This window comes from Rhinichthys klamathensis, unplaced genomic scaffold (genome assembly GCF_029890125.1).
Source record: "Rhinichthys klamathensis goyatoka isolate OS25496 unplaced genomic scaffold, OSU_Roscu_1.1 h1tg000172l_1, whole genome shotgun sequence".
NCBI classification, from domain to species: Eukaryota; Metazoa; Chordata; class Actinopteri; order Cypriniformes; family Leuciscidae; genus Rhinichthys; species Rhinichthys klamathensis.
The window spans coordinates 125,285-150,018 of record NW_026606702.1 but is presented as its reverse complement, the minus strand read 5'-3'; the positions used below and the strand labels follow the sequence as shown (position 1 = coordinate 150,018).

Here is a 24,734-nt window from a genome sequence, read left to right as displayed (position 1 = left end):
AAAAAATCCAACATTAACTGATATCTGCTGAAAAATATCCAATATTTGTCAATATATACATAAACAAATCCAACATTAACTGATAGCCGATATGATGATGATATTGTGTATAGGATCATTTCAGTTAAAAAAAATCCAGTTAAACACTCTTCACTTGAGATTATTAAATGATATGCATCTCATATAGTCAGGATATGTTGAATGTCGCACAGAAACAAAACAAAAGCATAAAGACACACACTCTTCTCATTCTTAGAGATTATATTGTGTTGTTTAACTTTAACAGCAACCAGGAACAAATTGGACGAAGCTGGGTTTTTTTTTATAAATGTGTTTTAAGTGGATTTACTCATGGTGCATCAATAACATGCAGAGAGACACTACTTTGGAGCTTTATTGTGTAAAAACACTGACCATGACCAAAGACTTGGGTGATGTCAGCAACACCAGGAGACTGTAAATAATGTAAAAATCACATTACAGTGTCAAAATAAATCATGTGACACAGGAAATAAATGTTGAGAACAACTCTGACAAGCACCAAACTCAAAAATCAAACAGCTCAGGTATATGAAAAGATTCCGTATGACACATTTTGAAACCTGCAAAGAAAAATAAACTTTTATTTTGACAGAGCGGTCAGTGATTATATATGAGGCCTCCTAAGTGTTGCTGGCTTCACACAGCCACTATCCCACCACCAAAGCCTTCCCATTGCAGGATAATTTTCCCAGCACTCACCCCATATACCAACTCCCCCACCATGCCGTTCCAGGTCTTGGTCTCAGGGTCGCGTGCTCCATATTTCCCATCAGCTACAATGGACAGTTTGTACCTAATGCCGACGTGCTTCGCGATTTCTGATGCCAAGTCTACACAGTAGCCCTCATAGCGATCATTTCCATCCATCTGCATATAATTCCTCTTGTACATTACATATGGAGCTTCCTGTTAACCAAATCAGAGGAGGTTGAGCTGGCTTTCAAACTGACAGCCCAGAAAACACAAAAAAATCATTAGTCTGCCATCATGCCGATACTTCTCTCTCACACACACACATTCACATTCATTCTTACTCATTCGCACAAACACATACTGAAATATAAACATGCATTTTGAGTCTCGTAACAGCAATCCGACCAACAGCCAAGCTACCAAACAAACAGCAGCTGTGAGGAAGGCTAGTTTGAATTTAAAGTGGGTTTTGGGTTTGTGGACAGTGCTATTCAGTGGAATCTAATTTCTCAAAGTGGAGAGAGAAAGACAGAGCTGACAGAAGTGAAGTTGCAGGTCCTCTCATTAGTAAACTGGGGTCATTGGTCAGTCTAAAGCAAGCAAGTTTAAGGGGGCTCTTAAACTTACACACATTTATGTCTAAAGTGCATGCAGGTGGGTGGGTTAGAGGGTGGCAGAGGTTTTCTCACATGTGTGGGTGCTTTTAACTATTTTAATCAGGCCAAACGTTAACATGAATGATGATGAAACTCTAACATTAAAAGCAATCAAAATACTGCTTTAATAGCATCAGATCAAACTCTAGTTTTAAAAAAATCTTTTTTTACAAACTGGCCCATCTAAACTCATCTGTATTTTCAGTCATTTTATATGAGATTTCTATACACAGGCACATCTGTCCAATCTATGCATAATAAAACATTCCTTTCACAAACTCTTATTAACCTAATCATCTAATTAACCTAAGATTTAGTTCTTCTTTCACTTTCTGTATCTACTTATGAGATCATCATAGGCAGAGTCAGAAAGAGGTCATCATCACTTTTAAATGTAACATAAGGCGAACCTTGTGGTACATTTAAATATGACTGCTTCTGTGACTAACTAAATTTAGTGAAATATGTTTATTTATGTAATTCTGACTGGTCTTACAAATGCTCACTTTTGTAATGAACGTAACTGTATTACTCATTGACACCGTTCTGAAGTTGTTTTCCTCACTAGGATTTGGATTCTGTGACCTTTAGGTTATGCATTATTCAAAAGATTAATTACCATATTCACTCTTTAATTAATATTCTTTCAGTTTCATCTCAGTCCTCGCCTCTATCCTCCCCCCTGCCCTCAAGTTCTCAGAGTTCTTCATTAAGGACATAATTATGAAACTCGTTTAAGCCCAGCTGTAATCACTCTACAGCCCCAACCGGTTCACTTCCAGCATTTGGTTCAATTAACGCATGTTTCTTTAAACACAATGAGTCGTCCAACGTAACATGTCCAGTAGGCAAAACATTACCACGTGCATAACCTGGCACGTGTCCTGTTTGAAATGCTCTAGATTAAGAAGTTCTGCATTTCTTGTTAACATTTAATAACTAATTACATTTTGCTATTTTAAAATGGTATAAAACCACAGTTCACTCAAATATATTCATCATTTTGCTTTAGTTGGGAGTTACAAAATTAGGACTGCATGGTCAGATTTTTTATTTTTAGTCAAACAAAATTGCAGCTGTATTTCACAGGATGTATCTAAACAGTGGCAGTACATTTGTATGCATTTGAATGAAAAGGCACTGAGCTGGTTCCCAATCACAACTCGTCTTCATGTGGCACTTAAATAGCCACTAATAAATTAGAGAAATACATAAAAGCCAATCTAAGCAAAAACTTTAATTGTATTGATTTGCTATTGAGTGGACACTGCTCACACTCACTCACAGTCATGTCCCTGCTCACATTCATCGTTTCTGCTGCGACGATTATGTAATTTTAGGGAGCTAAATGAATAACGGACTGTCTGCACCCAATGGGCACTTCTGATTTGACAGCTGGAAATTAAAAACATTAGAAAATGCAGAGAACATCTGAACTCTGAGGGGATGTAAAATAAACCACTTAATATTTCACATGTGTGAGAAAACCCTCAGCCAATTTTTGTGTGCATGTGTCTATGTACACTGTCATTTGCATCCAGCCCGACATCTCAGTCGTTCAGTACTTACGTTTGGTGAAGTGAAAGAAGCAGATAGAGGAACGTTCTAACCTATTTCTTACCAAAGCCAGTATTGTGATGTCACTGCTACAACAGGCCACTGGAATGGAACTGAAAATGCTTTGGCACTCACACGGATACAGTTGAAACACTCTATTGTGATCGACTGTTTCAACATGTAGTGAGTGAGTGCAAAGCAAAGCAAAACAGAAAAACGTTCTGCCCCCCCAGGATGCAATGCAACTGTGACACTAAACCTGAGAGGGCAGAAGGGTCATGGTTCGGCATATTTAAAAGCAGCTTTAGATAGTGTACCATGATAGTAGTGACCACAATGGTTCTGTTTTCCACAGAGGAGGATTCGTTGGTAACCTGCTGCTCCACTATATAAACAAATTTCTCGTATTCATTCCAGTAGCCAATCTGCAAGGGACAGAAACAGAAACAGTAAAAGCATAAATAGAATCAATCAATCACTGTCAACCAATAAAAGAAATGAGTAATACAGAAAGAGAAAGACTCAGTAGAAACATAATCTGATGAATGATGGAGGAGGAAAGCAAGGGTATGACGGTAGCTGGAGCATTCAAGTGCACGTTAAAGGGTATAGTGAGAAATACAATTTTCCTTGATCTTTTAAGATAAAATGTTTATTTGTACTATAAATAACAGTTAAGAAAAAAAGAAAAAAAAAGAAATGGGAAACAAATTAAATATTTAATGATGAGGGTCTAAAAGAGGGCGGTAAGATGGCAATAAAAAAAAACACTTGCTTAACTCTTTCCATGCCAGCGTTTTTTTTTGTTTTTTTTTGCCAGCCACTGCCAGCATTTTTGATAATTTCCACAAAAATTCATGGCCCCCAGAATATATTGTTGCATGAATATTTGAACATGCAATATCAAAATATCAAAAGAAAGAACAAAGCCTCTGCTTTTAAACATCTTTTTTATTCTAGCTTCATGCATTCTATTTTTTTTTTTATGTGGGTAAGCAACATTTTGAAAAAAAAAGCTGAGAAAATCAAATGTAATCAAAGACTATATGACGTATAAGCAGTGCTTCTATCACTAGTTTCTGCAGCGTTTTGATCCTGAGATTGTGTACTCTTTCAGAAGATGCTTAACAGCGCCCCCTACTATAAAACAGTGAAAACACGGATTGCCGGAAAATTCCATCAATGGCGGGAATCTCGTCGTGTCAAATATGACAGAAAATTCCATCGATGGCGGGGAAAGAGTTAATAATGAGTGTTTTTCTGTATTTGTAGCAAAAAAAAAAACATTATATACAGTATTCATTCTCATCGGCCACCTTTTCAACTGCTAGTTAACTATCTAATAAGTATCTAATTAGCCAGTTACATGACAGCAACTGGCATGGCAGACATGGTCAATGCAATCTGCTGAAGTTCGAACTGAGCATCAGATGGGGGGGAAGAAAGATGATTTAAGTGACTTTGAACGTGGCATGGTTGTTGGTGTCAGACAGGCTAAACTGAGTATTTCAGAAACTGCTGATCTACTGGGATTTTCGCACACAACCATATCTAGGGATTACAGAGAATGGTCCAAAAAAGAGAAACTATCCAGTGAGCGGCAGTTCTGTGGGAGAAAATGCCTTGTTGATGCCAGAGGTCATACATTGATATAGGGCTTTTCTCATCACTCAAAATGCTTTACATATGGAAGGGGGGAATCTCTAGCCTGGTAATACCAAACTCTGCTACTTCGCTTTGCTTCGTAGACAGAGTCTGGAATGGCATAATTGAGTGTTTTCTTTCTCGCGATGGGGGGGGGGGGGTTGCGCTTGTCTGAAGTATAAAATCATTGGTTACCCGTAAGCCAATCACATAACGTTTGGTTATGACGTGTGTTATTCGCCAGCTCAGCCGCATCGAACTTCCACTGTAAACACATGTATGATGCGAAAACGAAACCATCGAGCAAAATACCGGAGTGAACATGGCTGACCGAGTTTTGCTGCCTCCTTAACCTGATCCTACATGAGTGCAACCAAGGGGGACACAATCACAACTATCGCCTTGTCGGCCTTTGGCCTGCCCAGTTTCTTGCTGACGATAGGTAATAGTTGATAAATTAAACTTTTCCCAAAACCTGTCGGGAGTAGGGCCACAACATCACCTCCATTCAAAATGTTTAACAAACACTCTTCTTGTTCGGGCTTCAGTTTGCAAATGCCGGTAATATTCTCCACAACAGAGCGAATTGCATCCCGTGTCTCCATATCCGCGGTCGTTTTCGATTTCCCTAACCTAAAATACAATCTTAAACTCGGCACTTAGCGTCTACGTCACGGCTCTCAGCCCGCCCTCTGTTCGTTGATTGGCCGGCTGTTTTCAGGCCGGAGGAAAACTGAGAGACATGTCGATGTCTCAGGCTGAGTACAGAAGTGAACTGAAATAGAGCGGAAGTACGAAGTCTGACGCAGTCAGGCTAGGGAATCTCCTCAACCACCACGAATGTGCAGCATCCACCTGGATGATGCAACGGAAGCCATATTTTGCCAGAATGCCCACCACACACCAGCATATTGGTGGAGAGGAGACAGAGTGATGAAGCCAATCACTATATATGGCGATGATTAGGAGGCCATGATGATGGACAGGGGCCAATGGTGCTTTTTTACAGTATAGTGTCCCCAATCCCCATCACTATACTGGGGCATTAGGACCCACACAGAACACAGGGTGAGCACCCTGGCCTCACTAACACCTCTTCCAGCAGCAACCTAGTTTTTTCCAGGTACTGACCATGCTAAACCCTGCTTAGCTACAGTGGGCAACCAGTCTTGGGTTACAGGGTGATATGGCTGCAGGGCAACCGAGGTAAGCAGAAGAGCATCTCTGAATGGACAACACGTCGAACCTTGAAGCTGATGCTGACCATGTCCATCCCTATATGACCACAGTGTACCCATCTTCTGACAGCTATTTCCTGCAGGATAACGCACCATGTGACAAAGCTCATCTCAAACTGGTTTCTTGAAGATGACAATGAGTTCACTATTCTCAAATGGCCTCCACCGTCACCAGATCTCAATCCATTAGAGCACCTTTGTGATGTGGTGGAACAAGAGATTTGCATCATGGATGTGCAGCCGACAAATCTCCAGAAAATGCCTGATGCTATCATGTTAATATGGACCAAAATCTCTGAGGAATGTTTCCAGCACCTTGTTGAATCTATGCCACGATAAAATAAGGCAGTTCTGAAGGCACAAAGGGGTCCAACTCGGTACTAGCAAGGTGTACCTAATATAGTGGCCGGTGTGTAAATATATATAGTCTCATTTTCAGCACTGCTAAATGTTCTAAAGTGACTTGTGGTTTCACTGTGACATTAATATTGTGTGAATTTATAGAAACTGCCCTCCCAGAGCCACTAACCTTTCTGGCTCCTCCCGTTTTCATTTCATAAACATCAATGGTGTAATTTGATCGCCGTCCAAAGGAGTCGAACTGAATATTTCCCGTCATACCCTGAACCTGAACCTGCAGAAGGAAAGCACACAGGAACAGTAACACCCACAAAATAACAAGCAAGATAAAAAGAAAAGAAAAGCATGAAACAACATTATTAAAAGGTAATATACAGTAGATATCATTTAACCATGCAGGTGAAAATAAACACAAAAGTAAATGCATATCTAAACAGTATTGAACATTCATTTATAGTAAAAAATGTGAATGTTGCAGTTTTTTTTTAACTCTTAGAAGAAGTCTCTCAGCTCTTTGTCTGAGGCCCTTTGTGGACCCCTCCTACCATTTTGAGAGCTCTTTCAATGTCGATTCCCTGGCTCCATGGTACGGCCGGGTTGGCAAGGCAGTCGCCTGCACTCCCTCGACGGGAAATATCAACGCGCTGACGTCTCAAATACCGAAATGCCTCAGCGATCACCAGGATGGCATCGTGTGTCAGTGCAGATGTATACTAAACATGACAACAAACAGACAAACGGTTTGCATTCATGGAGACATCAGTATAGAAAGAGAACCACAAGACTAGCAGTTTTTTCAATACACTGCATTTTGGCCAAATGAGTGCTCATATTCTATTAAATAAAGGTGCAGTATGGGAGAATTTCAGCAACATAGGTAAGAAACAACAAAAAAGAGATAAAGAGATTAATAAAACTACTGCATGACTGCTACATTAAACTCATCAAAATATGCTATCATAAATTACACATACAAGCATATTCACAAGTGGCACACTCCCAAATAAACACATCACAAATGCACATAAATAAGCATGGAAATAAAGAGAGAGACCTTTAGGGGAGTGTTTCTAGACTCAGGGAACTCTCTCTCATCGAGCCGCTCCCAGCGCTGGAGAAACTGCTGCACAATCGGGCTATCAGAATTTATGATTTGGAATCCGGTAATATTTGCTCCACCTGAACACACCTTATCCAAACTCATGTTAGAGAACCCCTGCAGAGAGCAATGGCCAATAGTCAAAAGTGAAAGGTCACTCACAGAAGGTTAGGAAATAAGAGCTCTTTGCATGTGTGTGTATTTTCTCACAAGATTAGCCAGGATGTAATGATATCCTCGACTGTTCTTTCCTGAGATCACAACCTGGAAATAAAAGAATGGAAGGGTGTCATCCAGCATTATGTCTGATAGTTTATGTGGACATGACATCAAAACCAACGAATGACAGGCGAAATTAAATGCAAAAGCCTTAACTGCAGAAGGGCGATTCTGTAACTATGGGGACTTTGCAGTCCCAGCAGAGGAAAGAAAAAGTTTGCTTGCGTTTTTCTTTTTATTATTAGTAAATAATTGGTGGGGAGTGCACTGGGGAAAAATAATGGCGTCTTTCTTTTTATTATTAGTATAGCTGAATACTAGGGAAAAGTCACGGGCCAAGAGTGACAAGGTCTTTTATTGTCATTTTATGGGTAATAGTTTCTGCCACGTCATGGAATATTTGAAATCACAAATAAAGCCAAATATAAAAAATAAAAAAATAAAAAAAAAACTATAACACCTGTGGTGTTCCCGGTCAAAAATGACCGGGCCATAAAAAAAACCTTATAAATCACTCATTATACCATATTTTCACCCAATCTTGGATTCAATCTTTTTGTCAACATGTTCTCTTTCAATTAGGACTGGTTTTATATTTTGATTTGCATCTGAATAATCATAGGCCTCATTTATTTGAGAGTAGGCATTTCATTTTTTGAGTAATTTTTTTTAAAATTTTTGAATAATTTTGGAAATATTAAATAAAATCTGAAGAAAATTGGTATTGTTGATCACACTAGTCAACTTAACATTTTCACCAGGAATTTTGTTTTGAAACTTTTGTTTTGTAAAAAATATGGCACATAGTCACACTTGTGGTGTTCCCGGTCAAAAATGACCAGCCTATAAAAAATAGCTTATAAGTCACTCATTATACCATATTTTCACCCAATCTTTGATTCAATCTTTTTGTCAACTTGTTCTCTTTCAATTAGGACTGGTTTTATATTTCTGTTTGCATCTGATTAATCGTGGGCCTCATTTGTCTGAGAGTAGGCATGGTCAAAAATGGTCACAATGGCCGACCATTGAAAGTGAATGGGAGAGACTGAAAATAACAGAACAATTTAGTTTTCAGGAGCATGTTCATTATTTTCATGTACACATATGAGCATGTGTGCTTGCAAACATCGAGCCCTTGGACCTGTGCATGTATCGATACATTTATACACACGCTACCCAGACACACACATGTTAAAACACACAAACTTTTTTAAATATTACACACATTCTTTTCCACAGAGAGAAATTTGATCCTACCCTAACCTGCATCTAATATACATTTATCCATCTGACATTACCACACACACACACACACACACACACACACACACACACACAGGCCGTGATCAGATTTTTGACTCAGAAACTAGTGAGGAGGAGAAAATTCAGGATGCATCTTGCAGTGAAGATGTTTCTGAAGAGGAAGGCACCACTGAATCGGCTACGGAGCTTGAAACAACTGATGAGGAGCAGTCTTCCAGTGATGAGGGCCCAGCTGAGGTTACCGTTTCATTCTGGTCAAAAGATGGAACTTTGTCCTGGCCTTCATCCCCACCTATGAGGAAAGGCAGGTTTTCTTCTGAAGGCCTTCCTCTTCAGAAACATCTTCACTGCAAGATGCATCCTAAATGTCCTCCTCCTCACTAGTTTCTGAGTCAAAAATCTGATGAATAACATCATGTGCAGAGCTGTTTTGCCATTGTGCTGCCACAAATGAATGACAAGCAAGGTGCTGTGAGGCATTTTATATATGCCTGTGCTATCACATGATGTATATTTGTAAATATTGTCTAGTTCTGTGTGAGAACCTCACAGTTCCAAAACAAAATGTCATAATACTTTGTCTGGAAGCTGTGATGAAACAAGACCATGAAAGAAAGATTCTTTTGAAGCCGGGTCACTGCAGTAACGGCCAGTTTGTGTGTGTGTGTGTGTGTGTGTGTGGTAATGTCAGATGGATAAATGTATATTAGATGCAGGTTAGGGTAGGATCAAATTTCTCTCTGTGGAAAAGAATGTGTGTAATACTCAAAAAAGTTTGTGTGTTTTAACGTGTGTGTGTCTGGGTAGCGTGTGTATAAATGTATCGATACATGCACAGGTCCAAGGGCTCAATGTTTGCAAGCACACATGCTCATATGTGTACATGAAAATAATGAACATGCTCCTGAAAACTAAATTGTTCTGTTATTTTCAGTCTCTCCCATTCACTTTCAATGGTCGGCCATTGTGACCATTTTTGACCATGCCTACTCTCAGATAAATGAGGCCCACGATTAATCAGATGCAAACAGAAATATAAAACCAGTCCTAATTGAAAGAGAACAAGTTGACAAAAAGATTGAATCCAAGATTGGGTGAAAATATGGTATTATGAGTGATTTATAAGCTATTTTTTATAGGCCGGTCATTTTTGACCGGGAACACCACAAGTGTGACTATGTGCCATATTTTTTACAAAACAAAAGTTTTAAAACAAAATTCCTGGTGAAACATTAGAGTAGACTAGTGTGATTAACAGTAGCCATTTTTTTCATACTTTTTTTTCATATTTCCAAATTTACTCATAAATTATTTGTTTTTTACTCAAAAAATTAGATGCCCACTCTCAGATAAATGAGGCCCACGATTAATCAGATGCAAACAGAAATATAAAACCAGTCCTAATTGAAAGAGAACAAGTTGACAAAAAGATTGAATCCAAGATTGGGTGAAAATATGGTATAATGAATGATTTATAAGCTATTTTTTATAGGCCGGTCATTTTTGACCGGGAACACCACAAGTGTGACTATGTGCCATTTTTTTTCACAAAACAAAAGTTTCAAAACAAAATTCCTGGTGAAACATTAGAGTAGACTAGTGTGATCAACCGTAGCCATTTTTTTCATATATTTTTTTCATATTTCCAAATTTACTCATAAATTATTTGTTTTTTACTCAAAAAATGAGATGCCTACTCTCAGACAAATGAGGCCCACGATTAATCAGATTCAAACAGAAATATAAAACCAGTCCTAATTGAAAGAGAACAAGTTGACAAAAAGATTGAATCCAAGATTGGGTGAAAATATGGTATAATGAGTGACTTATAAGCTATTTTTTATAGGCCGGTCATTTTTGACCGGGAACACCACAAGTGTAACAAGGTAACAATACTCCCACAAAAAAATAAGAAAATTTTCAAAAAAACACTGAGATTTAGTTATACCGTTTGGGAACAAAGTCACTAAGTTTCAGTCCAAAGCGATAACATTAACTAGTATTTTCGGGAAAAAGAAAATCTTCTCCGGGTCAAATTGACCCGAACACCACATGAGGGTTAAATGAAAAATGTCAAGTGTTACTACCACAACATTTATGTTAGGGAAAATCTTTATACACACAGATAGATAGATTTAAAATGTTTTTTCACTAATCCAATCAGGTCAGTAGTGCCCATTGTTACGTAATCAGATATGAATGAACTGTCTCCATTGTCCTGCTTGAACCTGTTGGATGCATGCATATTCAATGCATATTCCCACACATCACAGGACTGTTATTATTTATTGCTCTACAAAGTTGCAGTGCTTGAATACATTGGCAATATTGAAATTTTTAGTGCTGTGCCAGCACAACATAAAGGTATGACCCAACCACAACCACAACCACACCCACACACAGCTATTGATTTACAAATAGCAACAGACAGCCAGTCTGCTGAAAGCGCAGAGCTCTTATTAGCTTTCTCTGAGCACTGATTGATCTACTTGTGGATTTCATTATCTCTGTGACCTCCTAGTGACACACACACGCACACACATTCTTCTCTACTGTCTCAATGCATATGAGTGTGTGGGGAAAAAAACAGGAAAATATAGACAGAGGGTAAAAAAAAGAGAAAGAATAAGTGAAAGAGACAAACAGAATCGGAGAATGTAACAGTACCTTTGAGAGCTGTATTTTTGGATGAGAGGAAAGGGAGTATTTTTAGTTTTCTCACTGTTCCCTTGTTATAGGACGCTGTGCCCTACTTAGACAAACACACGCACGCTTTCACACACACTATTTTTATCACCTTATTCGCTAACGACAGTTGAATTTTGGAAAGGTATTGATCGATACCACAAGACTGAGAACTTTCCACTATGACAGACAGTCACTGTAAACAGACTCACAGGCCGACAGATGAAATTATGTGTTTCTATTTACCTGCTCTAGAATACTGTTGATGCGTTTAACCTCACAGTCGATAAGGAAGCGTTTCTCCTGCCGACGATCCATTTCTTCAATAATGCGTCGGTATTCCAGCGGATCCACTATGTTCCCCACTGAACGCGCCGTCACTTGCCAATTATTCATCACTGCGGATTCCATGATGGCCTGTAGGATGGAAAACCCTGAGAGAAAAAGAGAGAATAATACATGGAGTGAAAAACACTGCTACACCGGGCCTGTGCAGATGTAGTAACAGGGCAGAATTGGGCCAGAATGATGGAGCAAGTACAGCTTCATTTCTCTCTCTGGTTTGAGAACACACAGGAACTGCTGATGCAGTGCAAATCTGAAGGGATGAAAGGAGGGAAGGCTGAGAAAGAGACATGGTGAATGTAATTACTGCAACTCTGCACCAATGATACTAATGCAATGGCAGAATGTACATATTTTATGCATATGCAAACAGTATGTTTGTGGCCTTCGTTCATGTATTTCTCTGATACGTTCCACTATAGATCAGATCCACTGCAGATCATATATTTTACGCAACTGATCAGGTCTTCTGCAATACATCAGATCCACTGCAGCACATATTAGACCCCTGGATAGGCACCCCACCTCAGCGAGTGAGGGTTTTGTTTGCTCTGATATACGCTATGATTACCGGAAACATTTTGGGGAAAAAAGTCTTTCCATCCTTTATGTATTCAAGAGAAGAAAAAAAGATCACTAAGGAAAGTGGTGCAAAAAATAAAACATATTTTAGAATAGATGATAGATGGATAGATGGATAGATAGACTTAACCTGTTAAAGGATTCAAAGCAAACAAAAGCAATAACACCCTTTATCACCTCCAGCTCAAGGCCATACACACACACAGGGCACAAATCAGCCCTGTTCTATTTGATCTCGTTTTTAGCCCCGCGACCACATTTATTATAGGACAACACGCGCACACATACACTCAATCACTATTTTAATTAGCATACGTCCTAGAGTGCCAGACCGCAAGGCTGTTTAGCAGTGACCAATTAATCAAGACTGACAGCTTGCAGAGAGGTGAGAATTCAAATAACATACACTCAGGCACTTCAAATCTTAAAGTCATACATGTTATTAAGAGGAAGGGCACGTGCCATGTGATAGCAGCGCTCAGACCTGCAAAGGTTTATGAGTTAATTAAACATTGTTCCTCATTAGCAATTAAGAGGGTCTTGCTAAACACTGTATGGACAAAATCTTTTACAGCCCTTCATTAAATATCTCTTAACCTCTAACAGATTAATTTTCCAAATTATATACTTGGCCTTTTGAATTATTTATTGAGCATCTCTGCCAAATATTGCGGCACCCATCTGAACATCACAACTCGATGTCTCTGAATGTTTATGTGAACCATCAAGCCAAGGCTCCAATCTCACGCAGCTTTTTTTTAATCGTCACTGTTTAGCATATTTAACAGATCCAAGAGCCCTGTGGTGATGTAAAGCCATTTAAAGTTTGGCACTACCAGCACAACTCCCTGCTGACTGTAGTGGATGATTTCAAGGGTGGTAACAGATTGAGACGGTCTTCACTGTATCATGATTTGAGAATGATCAGATTCCAAAGAGCATGATCTTGTGCTTCAATGGAAGAAAATCTGACCTTTTGTACAAATGATCAATGAGGTCTCTGAATTTTGACACCTATTGTATTAAGAAGTGGAGGTCCAAACAAAATTCCATTAACTTCTAGCTGTAAGTACACAGTTACTCTAAATATTCTGTGCATTAGTATGATGGCTTTAATCCATTAAGGAGGATCCCTGGAGAAAACAAAACACTGTCTCTCTCGTTATCTTAAACTGTCCCTGTAAGCACTCTCTTCAGAGTAAACAAGCTAGGAAAAAAATGTGTGATTGTTGGCCGTAAGCCCATCAGGTGATTTGGAACACAAACAGAAAGGAAAACTGTCCTCCATTATACCAATGTTTGACTCTGCTGTCACAATACCTGATACGAGGAGTGATGTCTACTGCTTTAGCTGTAAAAATCTGGTTTCTAATATTTGTGTGAACAAAAGCAGACATTAGACCTTTACAACTCATCAGGCACGTGCACAGATAGACCCTAAGTGGTGCTCAAGCACCTGCCATTTTGGCCTCTGACTAGACACTTTTTATTTTATTTTATATTTTAGTTTTTGTTTCAATTTGGCCCGTGGCATCAATTCTCAGCATGTGCCCGACAACTTATTCTTAATAATTCTGTGAGGCCGCACGAGCCCCTCCCCCTCTCCGACATCCCTTGTCACAGTCACCACAGCGCTCAGGAGAGCAGGCGAGCGGCATCCACGTCTCCCGGATCTGCTTCACTGGTGACACCCAGGTAACGATCTTGTCTGCACTAAACCTCGGCACTGTTTGTCACCACTGTGAAATTAAACAACTATTTAAACATCTCAATACAGCCAGCCTAACTTAGTCAATAGCCCTCCATTAAAGGGGTCATCACATGAGAAATCAAATATGCCTTGATCTTTTGACATATAAGAGGTATTTGTACCAAGAAAGCATACTGCAACTTTCATAGATTAAAACATCCTCCTTATAAAGAAAACATTTTTTTATTCAATATCAAAAAATGGCTTGTATCACATGGGCAAATATATTTTGCCCCTTTTTAAGCTTAAGCACAAGCGAGCTAGTCTGCTGTTGACGTAAACATGCGTCATACAAGGTCAGAAATACCACTAAAATAAATAAAAATGCATCCAAAATTCAAGATATGAATTGCCCTTGTATGAGTTCTTGTATTTTGTGTTTATAACATAATATTGTTAAGCAATATCACACTAGCAAGAGTGCTATTTTCTTGAATATCAGTACGATTGCAATTTGTGATATTTATTTTATACAACAGTTCAATAAACAAGAAGTAAATTATTTTTTTCATTTATAGACACAACGTTGTCAATTCTGACTGTTTTTGCTCTATTTTACAATGAAATGAGTGATTGTTTTTTTCATACAAGTGAGTGTTTTTTCCCAAGTTCCAAACTAACCAGAAAAGTTGTGTCTCCCAGTAACACACAATATGCTGTTACACACAATAAGCTGTTTAAAGATGCTGACTCGGCGTCACAATATGGAAGAAAAGATCTGTTGCTACCTCAATTTCATTACAACTTTAAAGGTATAGTTTACCCAAAGAATGTCGTACCACCCTCTGTATGACTTTCTTTCTTCTGCAGAACACAAAAGAAGATATGTTGAAGAATGTTGGTAATCAAACAGTTTTGGTGAGCACTGACTTCCATTGAATAAAAAACAACAACACATTTCTCAAAATATCTTCTTTTGTTATCGCGAACTATTCCTAGTGTTCGAATACTTGGCAACTGACAGTATACGCGTTAGTGTGTGTGTGTGTGTGTGTGTGTGTGTTTACTCACCTCGATCAGTGTCATACAGGTAGACAAATTTCTCCCATTTGTAATGGGCTAGCAAGCTGAGCAGCGCCCCCCGGAGGCTCGGCCTCATCTGCAGGACAAACTGCACATCTGTGTCCGTGGGAAAAGATGGAGTGATGAAGGAGGTGTGCAGAGCGCCGCAGAACGATGTTAATGTGTTCATTGACCTCCTGTCATAGAATCCAAATATTGCATACACACCCCTGGAGAACTGAGAACAGACTGCCAGACCAAGAAAGAGATGGAAGCATCAGTCAGTACATTTTAAAATAAACAAACATTAGGCACACAAACTTACAAGCATTTTGTATTATGACACTCTCTACTGAGTGTATGTACTTGTGTATGTGTGTGTCTGAGTATGTCTTAAAAAAAAACCCTGAAGAGACAATAGCCTGTTAGTAGATAGGGAGAGATTATGACATCATATTTGATTTCACAGACTGCATGTATTGCAATATGGCGTACATTCTTCTAAAATCCAAATCAAATGTCTTGTTATTTATTTATTTTAAAATACCCTAAATGCAGTAGTCATCTAAATTATTTAAAGATAAACTGCAAATGTTTCTAAATCTAGCAACCATGTAGCTAAGCTGACAGTAGACAGATTGAGTTCACTGACGTCTCCACGACCCTAACCATGAATGAATCTTTAGAAAATTCAGCTTTTGCTGTCTTATTAACTGAATATTTACAACCATATGTTATCCAGAAAGAGTACATTTTTACTATTTGTTTCCCAAAGCAATTTTTTTTTTGCCTTACACAAACACCTGCCTCTTGAAAAGAAGAGAATATGAGAGAATAAGGGACTATGGAAGGATTAGAGGTTAGTTGATTCTAGGAAAAGGACCAAACGGGGCAAATGTTCCCAAATGTGTCCCGAAGACATACAAACAAAAAAGCAAGGCAAAAGAATTATGTGGCATGTAAGCATGAGGGAGAAAAGGAAGAAAATACAAGCAAATGTCAAATTACTCAGAGAGCCCAGAGGTTAAAAATCATCACACACAGATAAACACACACATACACAGCCTACGCTTGAAAAAAAGAATGCTCAAATGGTCATGCAGCAAAGAAAATATATTCATACACAATTGAGAGCTTCGGTACAGCAAAAAACAACAACAACAACAAAGACCACCTTTGCAAACACTCACAACATACAAACACACACACACACACACAGGCCTATACATAGAGCCATACCCACCAAAGACACTGAAGGGGAAACATCCTCAATATTTCAATTAGCAGTCAGTCAAAATGTGTTTGTTTTTTAATGAGCAGAATTTTAATCCACTAAAATTGTGGTGGCTGCCATTGCTTTCCTGTGCACCACCCATCACTTCACACTCCAGTCCAGTAGGTGGCGGAGGCTGTTTGGTGCACAGGAGCGCAATGGTGCCCGCCATGATTTTACTTTTAATACCGATTAACTATTGGGATCTTTTCACAAAAAAAACATCAGAGCACTTGGACAATGATCAGTGAGACACACAGCCTATATTTTTTGCTGACACTATTGGATGTTTTAGTAATTGTTCAAGCGAGTCCTGAATGGACTCTATACATGAACGTTTCCACATTAAGCCTCAGTGGCCACTGCAACTTCTACTGAAGCACAAAGCACAAACAGTGAAAAAATTAGGCACAAAATGAAATCTTGAGGAAGTGTTACATAACAGAATAAAGCAATATTGATATAATCCACCTTCACACTAAATGTATTCAAAGCTTCTGGTTAATAATATATATGATATACAGTAGCCTACTGTATTATAATATAATGCAATTATTTGTGATTGACATTTATTATAAATATGACAGAAATAGTTTTCTACTACCGAAGTTTGCTATGGGAGAATACTATAGCAGCAGGCATTCACCAACTGGATATTCATTAAACGAGTCCAAAGAAGAAAGATAACCATACACATCATATCTACACACAATGAGTGCTGTTTTTGTGTGGGTGTATGTTTTAGTGTGTGTTTGTGTGTGTGGGGGGGTATATGTTTTAGTGTGTGTGAGTGTGGTCCTGTCCTGTCCTCTTTCTATATTGATTGCGCCTCAGTGGAAAGCAGCTCTCACCATGATAGAACAAACCAAACGATCACTGTAGTTCAGAAAGACACATTCAGTTCTTACTCACTCTCTCATTTTAGTCCTTAAAGCTGAAGAGTGTACTTTTTTGTTACAATACTTTCTTTTTTCTCAGCTTAATATAGAGTCATCTATAACTAAGTGTAGGTTGATTTTCCTGAAAAGTGTAAACACCGTGGCTCTGTGGTGCAATCAAAACATTGCTCAGCCAATGATGTGGTGGGACTTTCTGTTTGTCTGACCAATTACAGATGAGGCTTGAGTGTTTGAAAAACCTGTTTGATAACTATATAGGTGCACAATATATCAGTGGCCATTTGCATTGTGTTCTCTCCCAAAAAATATGAGCTATAATTTGAAGGCAAAACAAATATGCATCCATTTCATATCAATTTAAATATGGAATCAACATTTATGAGACTCGGTCAGTCTGCATATGCACTGTGAAGTGCAGATTCTCTGTTTTTAGCAGTTATTAGAAATTCCTTTTTGTTGCATCTTTAAAGGCGCAAAACAGAAGTAGTGACAGATATTTTCGAAAGGCCAATTCACACCGCTCTGACAATTCGTCTGGGTTTTTGTCGGATCAGTGAGTTACCCCTGTCGGAGTCTGTTGGAATCTGTCGGAGCTTGTTTTCGCCGATTGAACATTCAGAATGTCTGAGAAGTGGCATGCTGTAGTCTGGTGACTGTCGGCGTTGGTCTGCGTCTGTCGGTGCGATGTGAATTGGCCTTAAAGGGGTCATCGGATGCCCATTTTCCACAAGTTGGTATGATTCTTTAGGGTCTTCATGTAAAGTTTGTAACATACTTTGGTTAAAATTCCTCAATGGTTGTGTAAAACAACACCCTTTTTACTTTCTCAAAAAAAGCTCTGTTCACACCGACCCGTTTCGGTGCATGTCTCTTTAAATGATAATGAGCAACTGCTCACCCCACCCTTCTAGTCCATAGGGGGTGTTACACAAGACAAATAAAGTGCTGCCTGGGAGTGAATGGATTTTTTTCATTGTATGGTGGTTGTGTCCACACACTGCAAAGACACATTTATATGCAAACACCATATAAAAGTGAATTTTGCATCCGATGACCCCTGTAAGAGTGCTCCGATCAGGATTTTTGGAGCCAGTCGTTAATAGGAGCCAGTATATCTGCCGAAAGTGATCACCGATAATGATCCATTTGAAACCTTTTTGTAGAATTATTTATAGGAATGCTCCAATCAGACAGTAGGTGAATCTTGCAGGAGGGATTATTGTTTTATTTTTTTGAGGGGGGAGGGGTAGTTTTTTTAGACATTTTTAAAAAAAATTATAATTATCTCACCTACATGTTTGAACATGCAGTGCATTTTTGTTTTTACAATGGGGCAATTTTGTTGCACATAGCACAAGCCTGATTTCAAACGCTGAAATGAATTCACAAAAAAAAGACATACCTCATATTTTGCACTCCTATAATAAGTTTATTTTATATATATATATATATATATGTTTAGATTTATATATATATACATTTACTGTTTACACTTCTGGTTATATGCTCCGTTTCATTGGCTCTGTACTAGTACTCTGCACAATGACAATAAAGTTGAATCTAATCTAATAAAAATTTTTACCCGCGCTGGACAGAGCATGAGATTGTTTTTGAGATCGGCAAATTGAGAGATTTGCGATTATCGGCCGATAGCGATTGGTCGCAGATCAATCGGAGAACCCTAAATATTTTCTTATGTATTGTGATGTACTACATATTAGTGAAACGGATTATAGAAAGGAAAAACAAAACTGATTGTAAGAAAGTGGGCAGTTTATGAGGACGAACTTATTTTATAGAAGTCAGACACTAGAAATCCGACCAGAGAGAAGTGTTGTGACACTGCACCAGAAGATCAAGCCATTTTGATAAAAACATTTTTTTTTAATGAAATGCATTTCGTTCAGTAAGATCAATAACATGCATTTAGAAAATAGATAGGGTGAATTTCAATTTCATGCCGTCGTTATTTTTGCAATTCTGTTTGGTGACACTAGTGGTGCAGAAATTATACAGAGAGACATGGTAATGATTACATGTCTCTCTCTCCTTCATTTGTTTTTCTGAGCAAGCAGGTTACATCTGCTTACTACCTTTCTGCCCTTCTTTTCATCTGTCTCTTGAACCAGTGGCGTAGCGTCTGGGCATGCAGGGTATGCACGTGCAAATGGGCCCGGGCCGATAGGGGGCCCGCCCATGGGGAACTTTTAATTAAAACAAGTTAATTCATTTTTAAAGTGTAGCCACAATAAATATATTTTTTGTATGCATGTCATGTGTAATAATTTCTTGTTTCTCCATAATGTCTAATTTCTTCGTCATTTCTTGTGTGCATTTATTATGCGTTTATTATTTTTTGCACCCCGCGGCTGCCGTAGAACTGTACCGTAATTTTTTACGGCATCGCCGCGTCAAATTAAAAAAAGAAAACACAGTGTGAGAGAGGTTACTAGACGCTAGCTAATTGAACATTAAAGGATGGAAAAATACAAACATAAAAGTGGGGCCTTAAAGAGAAAAAAGAAGGTTTAGTTCTCTCTTACCATCCCTACTGTTGCTTCAGCGGAGCCCTCATTTTCAAAACTGAAGCTAATAAACAGACTATCGGGACTGGCAATTATTTCCATCGAGAATGCACAAAGCCATGAATGAAACACCAATGACATCGTGCTCGTGGATGAATTTGCCGAAAGAAAGGCCCGTAGAATGCAACTAAATGAGTAAGTAGTTTTATGTTTTTTACATTTTGGGCCGCGGTGCCAAGATTAGTTTATTATTGACATTGGCTGAGCCTTGGTTGGTTTTAGACTTGTTTTTGTTCCGTTCTGGTTGTGAAAAGTTGTTGGGTAGAGTGTTTTTTATGGTATTGTTTGGTATGGTATTTTCTTGATACACTACAGTGAACGTCTATAAATGCAACATGGCATCATGACTTTGCGTAAACATCTACGCCACTTTCAAGTCAAGTGGCGTGTTATCTATACGCATTTTGAGCTATCCGCGTGTATGTCCACGCCGAAACGAACCGTCATCTTTTGCGAGTATGTCTACGCCGTTAAACGTCCGAGTGATTCCGCGTGTATGTGTACGCCGTTAAATGTCCGAGTGATTCCGCATGTATGTGTACGCCGTTAAATGTCCGAGTGATTCCGCATGTATGTGTACGCCGTTAAATGTCCGAGTGATTCCGCGTGTATGTGTACGCCGTTAAATGTCCGAGTGATTCCGCATGTATGTGTACGCCGTTAAATGTCCGAGTGATTCCGCGTGTATGTGTACGCCGTTAAATGTCCGAGTGATTCCGCATGTATGTGTACGCCGTTAAATGTCCGAGTGATTCCGCATGTATGTGTACGCCGTTAAATGTCCGAGTGATTCCGCATGTATGTGTACGCCGTTAAATGTCCGAGTGATTCCGCGTGTATGTGTACGCCGTTAAATGTCCGAGTGATTCCGCATGTATGTGTACGCCGTTAAATGTCCGAGTGATTCCGCATGTATGTGTACGCCGTTAAATGTCCGAGTGATTCCGCGTGTATGTGTACGCCGTTAAATGTCCGAGTGATTCCGCATGTATGTGTACGCCGTTAAATGTCCGAGTGATTCCGCATGTATGTGTACGCCGTTAAATGTCCGAGTGATTCCGCGTGTATGTGTACGCCGTTAAATGTCCGAGTGATTCCGCATGTATGTGTACGCCGTTAAATGTCCGAGTGATTCCGCGTGTATGTGTACGCCGTTAAATGTCCGAGTGATTCCGCGTGTATGTGTACGCCGTTAAATGTCCGAGTGATTCCGCGTGTATGTGTACGCCGTTAAATGTCCGAGTGATTCCGCGTGTATGTGTACGCCGTTAAATGTCCGAGTGATTCCGCGTGTATGTGTACGCCGTTAAATGTCCGAGTGATTCCGCGTGTATGTGTACGCCGTTAAATGTCCGAGCGAAACGAAGCAAAATTCATATACATCTGTGGAGCAATATTTTTTTTCCTAGGATGGTAGGGGAAGACTCATAAATAGTATTAACCCCAGTGACGGGTAGGTTTAGGGACGGGGTTGGGGTAACTGTTAGGTCATATATTTATATACAGTAATGTAACGTTAAGTCAACGGCGTTGATAAACACGCTGAAAAGCGATTATGCGTGTTGATAGCACGCCAAAAATGGAAATACGAATTGGTGTGTCATATACGCCATTTCATGAGATCAGTCTGATAAATGAATCTCAATGTACTTCGGGGGCAGGGTTAGGGGGGCCCGTACACATTTTTTTTGCATATGGGCCCGGGACTGACTTGCTACGCCACTGTCTTGAACGCTTCAGGGAGCAATAAGGAAAAAAATGATGAGATGACGGAAAATCGTAGAAAGGGAGAGAGAGAGAGGGAGAGCAAAGGAGTGAAAAATAACCTGTTTACAAACCCTCTGACCCCTACCGTTTTCTCTTCACTACACAGATTGCCTCAATTAAAACAGCAGGGTCACTGCATACGTGTGTTGTCAAAACCTTTTCTCGCAGGATCCGTTTGACGCACAAATCGCACTCGCAACACTGTGAGCGACTGGACTGAGCTAAAACCAGCTCACACCTGACTAATACAGGCCCTGCATACAAAAGTTTGTGTGCTCTGATTCAAACACCACCCCAGAGAGAAAAATAAGTGTCTGTCTCTATTTATGAACCATTCTTGCATCCCTGTTAAAGCACTTTGTCATTCCTGTCATGTTATTCCTGGATATGTACTTTGAGCTTTGAGAGCATCTCCACAGTTTATTCATTAAACTTTAAAATCACCTTCAGAGTCTGAGAGGTATGTGCATATTTCTCCACTTGGAAAATCTTTTTATTATGTTTTTAAAAGCCCAGCGGTTTTTTGTCCAATGGGCCAACCTGATGCCTGGAGCAGCGTGTGTGTGTGTGTGTGTGTGTGTGTGTGTGTGTGTGTGTGTGTGTGTGTGTGTGTGTGTGTGTGTTAATGCAGTGAAGAAAGATCAATGACTGCAGCAATAACACCATGATAAGAGAGGAAACCAAAAGCTCACAAACACTGTCTCTCACATAGACACGCTCAGATGAGCAGCCAGGCCAGTCAGAGACACAAAACGGTAATGACAGCAGCTGTAAACAGGCATTTTATAATGATGGTAAAGCTCTCTCACTCTCACACACGCACACACACACACACACACAGAGAGTGCAGGGCACTAACCCTTGCACTGGTTTGGGCATGTGTGCAAATGTCAGCCTGCACTCATCATCATCGCTCTTTCTCTCGCAGTCCTTCTCCCTTTTTCTTCATCTCTCCATTATAAAGACCTGAGGCTTGTGCCACGGAAGAGTTTTTTCACATTTCTTTCTCTCCATTCCTCTTCTTTGCCAACTTCTCACACTATCAGTCTTTATTTTTCTTTTTTCTTCTTTTTCACTCACTTTCTTTTCTTTTTCTTGATATTGAAATAATAATAACTACAAATAAATAACTTCATTATTGGAAATGAAAACCTTAGCTTTTTGTCACCTCCAACAAAATTATACATTTTTACTACACTCGCTCCATTTTTGAACATTTTCTCTGTGTTTAAGGACTAAATATTACAGTTTATATTTGGTTGTGTTTTATTTTATGAATTCACTGGAGAAAATGTTTAAATGAGACAAATGGAGCATGTGTCTTTTGCAGTTGTGTGGGGGCAGCGCTTCATGACGAACGCTGACGCCTTTTGACGTCTAGTCCCCTAGCTAGACTAGAAAGAAGAAGAACACTTGAAAAAAAAAAAAAGCATACTTAATGCATGCAATGAACTTTAAAGTTTGTAACAACCGGTAAAACGGAATAGGATTCAGTGACATACTCTCAGATATCAGAAACAGGACAGATCAACAGTCTTATTTATATGGTGTGGGCTGAGAAATTATGGAAATTGAGACTTGATGTGAGGGAATATTGTACATGCATGTACTATGAGACTTCCACGCAATTGAATTTTCTCAACACCTACATTGTGAAAATGATCAAGGTACTGTGACTCATTGCTCGAATTGTTTCTGTTTGTTTTAAAAATTAGAATCTGAGGGATGTCTCCTGCCTCCTCACAAGATGTCCTTGCAAACCAAGCGAGGTTTCTTCTTTGGTGAGAATTAGGAGCTTTTATTCTCAAAGAGCGCAAGAACAAGTCTTTTCTAAATCCTCCTATAATGTCTATGATGCTATACATATATATATATATCGTTATGAACACTTAAAGGAGAACAGGTGCGGATGTCCCGCATAATTGTATGTATGAAAAAAAGAGCAGAGACTCACACGCGTGCGTGACTGAGAAGCTATTGGACGACTCCAGATTGTCCACGTTATAATTCAGGTGAAAGGGTTTCTCAGTAATGTTCTGATTGGTGTTGTAGAGCTGAACGGCGAAGCGGAACGCGCTGTGTTCCTGAACCGTGGAGCGCATGAAGAGACCACCTGTATGTGAGATCAGATGAGTTAGGATCTAGAGATAACATCTACCTGAATTTACACTTGTTCGAGTGAGGGATAGTAGTAGTGCCATTCATATAATTCACACTCTGTTTGGCGCTAGAGGTGCAAACTTCTCGAATTAAGAATATGTGGGTGATGCAGCAGGTTACAGGTAGATGAGGATCAGCACGTGTACAAGGGGAGATGTTTTATTTTTTAAGCAATACATAATCAAATCACTTACCGATATTGATCTGGTTTGGAAAGCCTGCCTGTGTTTGCAGCACCAGCCACGGCAGGAGCAGGACGCTCGCGTGCGCTCGCCGCCGCATTTTGTCTCCGACCTCTAGAATTCTTCAGCTCGCGCGCAACATCCAGACCGGGCGAGAGGGCGACAACAAAATCCTCCAGATGTGCACCGACTCCCTCACGCGATGCCGGATAGGTGCATTCGGGCTACAGGACGAGAGCCGAATACGAGCAAACAAGCACAAGAGCTTCTCAATTCAGGACAGCACTGTAGATCATCCAATCGGACCGCTGATCAAACTTGATGTGACGTGAAATTACAACAGCAGCACCCGCGTACGCGCAAACGCACGCGCGCAACCCGCCACTGCGGACCCGCGTGCGCAGTCCGCATACAGCTCAGAAAAATCGGCACGCGACCCTGGGAAGCGTCCACTTCAAAGACGTCGTTTAAACCTCCTATATTCAGCCACAAAACCCGTGTCCATTTGTGCGCTCGGACCAAACGTTTTACCGCGCGCGAGCAGAAAAATGTAAAGTTCACGTACAGCAGCCCACAGGTCCGGACCATTAGACTACTATCCCACACCGGCATGCTAGTCTTATAGTGTTAAAGTACGAATCTGTCGAAAAGCAAGAGGTGTCGATAAACGAGAGTAAGGTGCTTCAGTCTGAATTTTTTAACAGAATATTAATATTTTATGTCGAATAGA

At 39.6% G+C, this 24,734-nt stretch overlaps 1 protein-coding gene across 4 annotated transcripts in view; it reads right to left on the bottom strand.

The window, feature by feature from the left end:
* The window catches only part of gria3a (glutamate receptor, ionotropic, AMPA 3a), a 53,469-nt gene extending 28,735 nt beyond the window's left edge, over positions 1-24,734 (bottom strand). For 2 of the 4 annotated variants that reach the window (XM_056260014.1, XM_056260015.1), the window contains exons 1-10: positions 24,017-24,734; positions 23,617-23,775; positions 15,148-15,387; positions 11,706-11,893; positions 7,500-7,553; positions 7,245-7,406; positions 6,736-6,903; positions 6,360-6,464; positions 3,266-3,373; positions 742-948 (exon numbers count right to left, since the gene is read on the bottom strand). In XM_056260014.1, coding sequence (XP_056115989.1) covers positions 742-948; positions 3,266-3,373; positions 6,360-6,464; positions 6,736-6,903; positions 7,245-7,406; positions 7,500-7,553; positions 11,706-11,893; positions 15,148-15,387; positions 23,617-23,775; positions 24,017-24,104 — 1,479 coding nt within the window. In that variant the 5' untranslated portion in view covers positions 24,105-24,734. The remainder of the gene's footprint in view (positions 1-741; positions 949-3,265; positions 3,374-6,359; positions 6,465-6,735; positions 6,904-7,244; positions 7,407-7,499; positions 7,554-11,705; positions 11,894-15,147; positions 15,388-23,616; positions 23,776-24,016) is intronic. The other 2 variants (XM_056260013.1, XM_056260012.1) reach the window with 2 other exon arrangements.